Source organism: Diprion similis, chromosome 8 (genome assembly GCF_021155765.1).
Source record: "Diprion similis isolate iyDipSimi1 chromosome 8, iyDipSimi1.1, whole genome shotgun sequence".
Classification (NCBI taxonomy): domain Eukaryota; kingdom Metazoa; phylum Arthropoda; class Insecta; order Hymenoptera; family Diprionidae; genus Diprion; species Diprion similis.
In genome coordinates this window covers 19,518,584-19,527,486 of record NC_060112.1, presented here as the reverse complement: position 1 = coordinate 19,527,486, position 8,903 = coordinate 19,518,584, and the positions used below count along the sequence as shown (strand labels likewise).

At 37.0% G+C, this 8,903-nt stretch overlaps 1 protein-coding gene across 1 annotated transcript; it reads left to right on the top strand.

Moving 5' to 3' along the window:
• The first annotated feature begins 4,285 nt into the window (after positions 1–4,285).
• LOC124408896 (periodic tryptophan protein 1 homolog) lies at positions 4,286–7,500 on the top strand. The gene is made up of 11 exons (XM_046886188.1): positions 4,286–4,488; positions 4,583–4,641; positions 4,712–4,851; positions 4,934–5,119; positions 5,313–5,420; positions 5,493–5,667; positions 6,030–6,188; positions 6,271–6,379; positions 6,451–6,541; positions 6,631–6,867; positions 7,074–7,500. The coding sequence occupies exons 1-11, from the start codon at positions 4,426–4,428 to the stop codon at positions 7,259–7,261; spliced, it is 1,515 nt and encodes a 504-aa protein (XP_046742144.1). The 5' UTR covers positions 4,286–4,425; the 3' UTR covers positions 7,262–7,500.
• The last annotated feature ends 1,403 nt before the right edge of the window (positions 7,501–8,903 follow it).

Here is an 8,903-nt window from a genome sequence, read left to right as displayed (position 1 = left end):
AGTCAGAATAAGTAAGAACCTTAGTAGCAAGTAAACGTGAGCGGGTAGCGTTATTCGTTAAATCAGCCTTGTTACACACGTACATATATATATTTCCCTTCGATTCCAGCCCTGACTGGTAAATTAGCCACACTAAGCTCCCACTCCAATATATGCTGCTAATGGAAATGCCCTTTACAAGAGACTTACGCTGGCCTCCACTTCATAGCAGGGCTGCACAAGGGAAATGCGGAATGATGGCCGATAATTGGAACATGAGCTATATTAGCACCATTATATGTATAACAAGCGCCAACTCAGCCCTTTGCTTGGTAGCGTATAATAATTATGTTCAACTTTTGTCGTATTTTTTTTTTTTTTTATAACTTTGCCAAATATTTTTACTGTAATGACGAACATACCGAGTAGTGATTTTATTTATTCATTTCTATGTCATTCGAATAATGTCGACAAACAACTTTGGAAAAATAAGAAAGGATGATTACTAATAAAAACTTTTTTCTCTCCCCGTACGACCTCGTAAACCTCTGGCAAGTTACATATTGTGTAGATGTGAACCGAGATCGTGCGAAAACGTTTACAATTTTTCACGCGACCGAAATTTATGTGGGCGCACGCGAAGAAATATACATTTTTCTTCATCGTCCAGAGAATAAGCGGAGAAGAAATAATATCGCTCAGTATCCAGGGATTGTACAAAAATTACACTAGGTACGTACATGCGATATACCGATGAAAGAAAAGCTCTTTTCGCATAGAATTTTACGAATGATGAAACACAACGAGCTTCATGTGACAACCCTGGACGATGTGAAAAGGTGTTTCGATAGTGGATGGAAAGTTCCTCTCAAACGATGTGACACCGTACACCCTGAAGCTACCCGCAGCAACGGGTCACACTGGCTAGTAATTAAATTGTTAACTAATGGACGAATGGAGATGCAAATAACCCTACAACGGGGCAACAGATTTCCCGTGCACCCATTGACCGGACAGACGTCTCACTGAAGCTTTGTCCTCACGACGGTAACACGTTAGAGGACAGAAGCAGTTTGAGAGGCTCGACTGTGAATTTCGTTGTGAACACCGTACGACAAGGATCCAGAATATCGTCGTACAATAGAATTAATTGGCGTATCACATTGCGGCATGAGATCGTTCGGAGAGAGGAAGGGAATTCGTGCAGACACTCGCATCTCATACGTGTAATTGTAGTAAGACATACTCAACCTAAGTGCAAAGCCGTGTTGCTACTGGAATTTCAATTTATCAAAGATGGAATTTCACTTCAAGCATTCTCTCGGTAGAGATTCTCTTCGAAAGACTCGACAACTGGTAAACCCTGTTTCAAACCCTGTTTCCTGACATATTTCATTAGGATAATTTTACGAGGCGGTGCATGAATTCCATAAAGCATCTACGTCACATTTAAGAATCGTGACACGGGATTCGGCGAGAACGAAAGTGACGAATAAAATAACGTGTAAAAAATGGTTCAATTAAAAAAATAAACACTATCATTGTAAGTATAGCAAGACTCACGTGTTGCATTGGACGGAAGATGCTACCGGCCAAAATCTTCCATACCCAGGCAAAAGTACAGGTGCAAACGAACGGAGAGCTCGCCGTCCAATATTTTCTATCCGACGACGGGCAAAAAGCTTGAAATCCAACTTACAATTACAAGTACACTTCCACCGTAGTCTTGAATCGTGTTCACACTCTCACTGCAGGCGGTATCGAGATTCTAACGCAATTTTTCTAGCACTTCAGAAGAGAGAAAGAGAGCCAAAGCTGGCCGTGATTTTACGAATAATCCGTGAGGCGATTCAACAGTTGTCAATTGATAATAAGCCTGCACCCCATATAGAGAAACTCAGTATTAAATGAGCAGCAAAGTTCGCAGTGCATTTCGCAGATAGTAACTATATTAGGGTCCAGCGGGAGCGACAATGATAGATTACTGCCTACAGCACTTTTTGATATAATGGACTATATCTAATGCACGAGATTGATATCGTTTGAAGCGCGAAAATGTTTGGAGGCAACAAGTTACCAAAACTAAATTACCTAATCTGATTAAACTCTACTCATGATTATCAATTTCGTTCCGTCGAGTTCAAAGTGAAAGAATTATAGTAATAACAATAATGATAATAATACAAAATAAGAGACAGAAATTTCCTCAGTCTCTGTTTTTCAATCAACAGTTTTTCACTCACTCACTGAAACGGTTGTCACAGTGGGATCAATAATTTTACACTTATAAACACGTTGTACCATTGTATGCTTGGAACTCTGCAGTGTATTCTGTTAAGTAATTGAAACAGTTTGTAATTTACTATTTCCATTCACGTGACGAATTCAGCAACGAGGCAAAGCGCGAACCACGACCGACCCGAACGACCGACCAACCAGGACTGACGGAGGGTAAGAAACGCGCATGAATGGCGATACACGAATGAGCTACAGGTATGAAATTCCACACATTTTCTCCCCAGGGTACCTACCCGAGACTGCACTTGAAATTTTTCATTCACTTAAACCTGAGAACCAACTCAAGGCCACAGTCAAGTTTGATGTAATTGTAAATTACGCATGCGCATCAACGCGCGATCGTCTCTATTCTTCTTTCTAGACAAACTTCATTGATGCTTGACAAAAATATATTCATGTATTCATCAAGCTTCATTACGGATATGGAGTTAACTTATCTAATAGATGCACGGCAGAACCTTCGCAACTACCGATGAGTAATGAATAAAAGTCTTGAATAATTTTTTGCCTGTGCCACTGAATCGATCTAATTGTAAGTGAGTGAGTTTGCTGCGCAGAAATGTCCGTATCTTTTTCGCAGTAAGAGTTGTGAATTAAAAAAAATTATATACCTGTAATTGTAAACTCACAAAATCACCTTAAAAATTCCAGTACGACCGCTGCTTTTACCCCAAGACTCAGACGAGACTTGCGAAGGACGTTTTAAATTGGAGGAAGTATAAGGTGTCAGCGTGTCAAAATCGAATCACGGCTGTTAGTTACAGCAAATCCCTGCAACAGGAGCCGTAAAGACGTTAGTTGTACATCAACGGTGTGATAGAATTTTCGGTACGATTAACTTGTCAAAATCACTCCTCTTAGATTCTCGTCTATGCAGTATACCTGTTTAAAATCAATTTGAATAACTACACGGCTGTAAGACCGTTACCAGCAACTCTGCAGGGTACAATCTTCGTAATGTGTTTAGGTAGATTAAGTCTGCCAAAATGGCTTCATTATGTGTATATACATATAGGTATATAAAATTTCAATAAATCATGCGAACAGTTCATGTATGTATTATAAAACGTCAATAATTTTAAAGACAGCATATAAATCATTGGAGAGACGAATCACAATTTTTGTCCCATCGTATTTATATTGATTGTTTCGACACGTGGATTCAAGTTTCTTTTTTTCAAGACTCTGAGAGCCAGTTTTTTCGCTCTGCTTGCGTTATATACCTGACATTTACAGTCTGCGTCAATCCATCTCCTGGCGACAGGCAATTGAACGTACCACTATGTCCACTCGTTCACATTCCGTACATGAATAAAATTACTTCTAAATCAACAAGAATATTGAAAGCTTTTGATTATATGCAATATTCACGCTGTTAAGCCACGGTATATAATTTAACATTGGTACATCAGCCTCAGCGTTTCACTTTGTGTAATTATCTCTTTATATATTTCGATATTTTTCTAACGTATCCGAATACAATTAAGGTAAGTATTGCCGGATTTTTTCATGCCATGAGAACGTTTATTTTGGCTAGTATGCATGCGTAGCTAGAAAGACAAAAATAGAAAATGGTTACCTTTTCAGTTCATTTGTTTCTCGAAAGTGGTGCGAATGAGCTTCAGCTTTTATTTAAACTCTATCCCCTGTCATGAGAAAGACACAATCCGTGGCCAGCTATGCAAAAATACTGCAACTCCTACACATATCTGAAAAGTATACCAATCATCAAATTGCGTGGTCGCTCGTCTTGCAGATGTAAAAAGTTTATGCAAGTAACAGTTTAAAGACCTCAAGTAAATGAAAATATCAAATTCTGATGAAGATTCAGGGCGACATATTCGACTTCGTGTTATTCTTGTCAGAGTGCAAGCAATGCTTTTGAAAAACATTAACAGTCGTACCAACCGTCAACCGTTCTAACTCTCACAACAGCCTGAAGCTCAACCTCAATAAAACAGAGTTGCCAACGTGACTAGCAAATGAATAGAAAGGAGATATCTTTGGTCGCGTGTCTGACATCAAATGCTGCCTCGTGCGGCATCGCGCATGTTGTCCATAACCAAAATTTGTTGAAGGCTGTTTTTTGGATTTGGAGGGCCTAACGTAACGACTACGGAAGCAACAGATCGCCAATAAAAAATAGCAATGAATTTCATACCGTGCGTTACATGGGTAAAGAGGGGAGTTGCAGCGGCGAATCCGGACAAGGTTAGGTTATCACGTTGCGTTGCAAGTAGCGGCAATGTGGAAATCGAATAATTGATTTGTGCTGGATAATTGACGAAATGCTTTCGTGTCTCAGGTGCAACTTACACCTCAGGAATTGGAGCAAATCATTAAGCAAACTCAGTCAGATCTCCGGTGAGTTTAACTTTTAGTTTCCCTACAATCTCGTTGTTACAAAGATTTATGTGAATTCAATAAATTTTAGAGACGTCGAAAATAGTACAGATGATTCTGACGAAGATTCAACAAACTCCAAAAAGAACAAGACGAAGAAAGAAAAAATCACTGCCGATGGCGAAGCTATGGAGGATGACGAGTATCACTTTGACAAGTACGACGAAGAAGGTAGATGTTGTCACATTTCTGTATCCTATTTTCGTCTTTATGTTGATATACAAAATCCACTTACTGTGTACTTTTTGATTAGGAGGTAATGTACACTGCAATATCGGAGGATTAGCGGTCATAAACGAAGATGGAACAGATCCGTATGTTACAATACCAGACAGTGGTGACGAGGACTCTGAAAAAGAAGACGATATTATCAAGCCTGATGATAATCTTGTTGTGATGGGACATGTTGAAGGAGATGCCAGTATTCTGGAAGTGTTCGGTACGATAAAAACATGAGTGTCTTTTATATTATGCGCAACAACTCTTACCAGCAATTCCAAAGAAAACATGTTCTCGCTAATGTCAATGAGCCGCACACGAACCCTTGATGTCCAAACTGGAGCATTTAATGTTTGCACGAGAATTGATATCACTCCTAAATGTTGCTTCATTCACCTTATTTTCATTTCCAGTGTACAACGAGGCAGAGGGATCCTTTTATTGTCACCATGATATTCTACTACCATCATTCCCACTGTGTTTGGAATGGCTTAATTTTGACCCCAGCGATGCAAAGCCGGGTAAAAAAAAATGTTTCAGGATTGGGAATGCAATTGTATATTAACATTCACATTTGAAATACATTTTTCAAGGTAATTTTTGTGCAATTGGAAATATGACTCCCGTTATTGAAGTTTGGGACTTGGATCTAGTGGACTGTTTAGAACCAGTATTTAAACTTGGTTCTAAACCGAGTAAGAAGAAGAAGCAGAAGAGAGTTGGACACAGAGATGCTGTTCTAGATGTAGCGTGGAATTGTAATTACACGTTAGTAACATGCTGATTGATTGACGTCCATAATAAGTTATGAAAAACAGTCAGTGGCATATTTAAATGAACAGCCTGTTTCTCTGTAAATCTAGTGTTTCAAGTCACTAGTAGAACTTCTCAAAAGGTGGACTCGGGAAAAAATTACGTTGTTGTTAGTGGATCAGGAACTACTAGAATCAGATTATGCTTCAATATACGTAATTTATAATTGTATCAATATCAACCTTGTGAACTTGCATTACAATAGACTTTGTATTGTCTTCAATAATATTACTGAAGTAATTTTCAGTTTGTTCGCAATTTACAGAATGGCAATTTCTAATCCTTTAATTTCCGTTCATTCTTATTTTACCTTATAGACATGTATTGGCAAGTGGTTCAGTGGATCAAACTGTTCTTTTATGGGATTTGGATAACGGAACACCTGTAACTAAATTGAATACCTTTAATGAAAAAGTCCAAGCAATCAAATGGCATCCTAGTGAAGCTCAACATCTGCTAACAGGCTGTGGAGATAAGTATGTTTCTGCTTCAAGCTCAAACTTAGTTGCAAAAACGAGGCAAAAATATAAAAACATATTACAACTCATTCAATTTCAGAAATGCAAGGCTATTTGATTGCCGAACTGAAACCAATTTTAAAGTTTGGGAGTGCTCGGGTGAGGTAGAAAGGGTTTTATGGAACCATTTTGACCCCAATTATTGTTTTGTAAGTGAAGAAATTCGAAGAAAATTCTAGATCAAAGAGTTCATCATGTAATCTTATTTTCTTGTCCACAGATAAGTACAGATAATGGAAACGTGCACTATATTGACATCAGAAACGATAAACCATTGTGGCTACTCTCTGCACACGAAAAAGAAGTAACAGGTATTTTCGAAAGTTCACCTAAAACATTTAGCAATCCATTGGTTCATAAATTTTTAGTCTCTTTATATGCAAATTTATTTTTCTTCCAGGTCTTTCTCTCAGTACTTCTTGTCCTGGACTTTTAGTCAGCTGTTCAACTGATAGTTATGTGAAAGTGTGGGATGCAGTCAATAATAAAATACCAGAGCTTGTATGGGAAACAAAGACAAACTTAGGAGCGCTACAATGTTTGGAAGCGAGCCCAAATAGTCCATTTATGTTTGCTGCGGGAGGCGATAACAAATCTCACAATTTTAAACTATTTGATCTACTAGAGAGCACCTCAGGTGAATTGGCTTAGTTATGATTTCTTTTTCGCTATTTTCATGGTAAAATATAACACTCACAAGATTAACCATGATGTATTTGCATCTAAGAAATTAGTTATTTTGCAAATCAATTTCATTGTCACACCCAGTCTGCAAAATATACGTATTCACGAGTCTGATTTACTGTCGAAACGCCGTTTAATGTATATTTCGTGGACTTTCAGTTTCAGAAAGGTTTTCCAATAGACCAATGATAAAAATAGTATGCGAAGAGAATCCGCCCGAAGTTGATGTAAAACTGAACAGCAATACAGCAGAGGTAATGGACGTCACCGACGAAATGAGCTCAATGGCTTTGGGTTCAGTCTCAACCAATAGTCTGAGTAAAAAAAAAAAGCGAAATAAAAAATAAAAAGTTTCAGAAAGAATATAACATATTAAGACCTGTATATTTTTCACCTCTCGTTTGCAGTAAAGGAATGTACGTTTTTCTTTAAAAAAAACTTTATCAGACACGTATTCATAAATATAGACTCCTGTGATTTTATACTATATAAAATTGGTGCGAAATGTATGATTTACTGTTGAAACATTTCTATCGCAAAACAGTTGAGTTAGCAGAATAGAAAAATCGACTGTTAACTGTATTTTGGAAAGAATATATTTATAAAGAAATATATCATTAGCATTAGTCACCGAGTCATTTCTTCAATATCATAAATACATCATGTAAACGTGAGTATAGAATTTTTTAAACGCTATTTCATCGGTCTGACAACAAAAGGTGTGGTTGTACAATGTACATATTCTCAATTTTTTCGAATAATTAAATTTTATTAGATTATTTACATTCAAAATCAACAGGTTACATGTATTCAGTATACAATAAGTGTGAACCCAATTTTGTCGTAATAAATCGGCCGTGGAACGATAATTTTGCACTGTAATTTTCATTCGTGGAAAGATGTATAGAATTGAGCAAAAATTGATATAATTACTCAGAATATTTCAACATTGCTCTACTAAGATTCCACTCAGAACTGAAGTGAAATTGATAAATAATATCCTAGGCGCTACTTAACTGATATACCTATATCCAAGTTTACATTATAATTAACAATATAATGTATACATAAATATATGTATATGTTTGTATATATACATACACCACCCATATACATATACAGATATTATATTCAATTTACAATACTTTTCCTAAGAATATTACAAAATGGACTTTGCAGTCATAGTTGGTGTACCTCGTGGATACCGTACTGATCTATTAAAGCGGGTTTCTCACATTCACAGTGGACGCCGACGGACAGCGATTACCGCAAGGCAGAAGCCTAAATAAAAGATTTTGATTTCTACTGAAATGTAATGTCATAAAGTTGTAATACATGAAATGAAGATATCGTAGACCTACATAAAAGATTTTGATTTCTACTGAAATGAAATACCATAAAGTTGTGATACATGAAATGAAGACATCGTAGACCTGAACAAAAGATTTTGATTTCTACTGAAACGAAATACCATAAAGTTGTAATACATGAGATGAAGATATCGTAGACCGTCGCGAAGTAAAAAATTATACCACGCTTTTTAAATATTCGTATAAAGTCTGGTTGAAATTGTGATACCTTGCGTAAAAAGTGTGTGATCCAATTAACGATTACACCACCGTATTCTGTAGGAGATAAATAAACTGAAATGTTGGCACACACCACGCACTAGAGGTGAAAAAATGTAACGAATCGGTTATCTGGCCTAAGGCGAGAATATTGTCAGTTTAACTTTTACTTGCTTCGGTGAAAGTAGATTTCAATGATTCGATGATCACATGAATTTGACTTTTGCTGTGTATACAACATGAACCTAACAGATTGATTATGTCTCTAGTTACCTCAGGTGCGTTCATCTTGCTGTGTAAAAATTGAAGCTTTACACAGCTTTAGTAACAAGTATAAAATTCAAGAGATTACTAGAAAAGACGAAACTTAACTCAGCCGCACTAGCTAAGACAAGATTTATCTGTACGACTATTAGCAGGC

Excerpts from the sequence above, each read along its gene's own strand:
- LOC124408896 (XM_046886188.1), top strand. The coding sequence starts at position 4,426 with ATGAATTTCATACCGTGCGTTACATGGGTAAAGAGGGGAGTTGCAGCG. Across the intron at positions 6,380-6,450 it reads TTGACCCCAATTATTGTTTT|ATAAGTACAGATAATGGAAA; the intron begins GTAAGTGAAGAA and ends TCTTGTCCACAG. Across the intron at positions 6,868-7,073 it reads TCTACTAGAGAGCACCTCAG|TTTCAGAAAGGTTTTCCAAT; the intron begins GTGAATTGGCTT and ends GTGGACTTTCAG.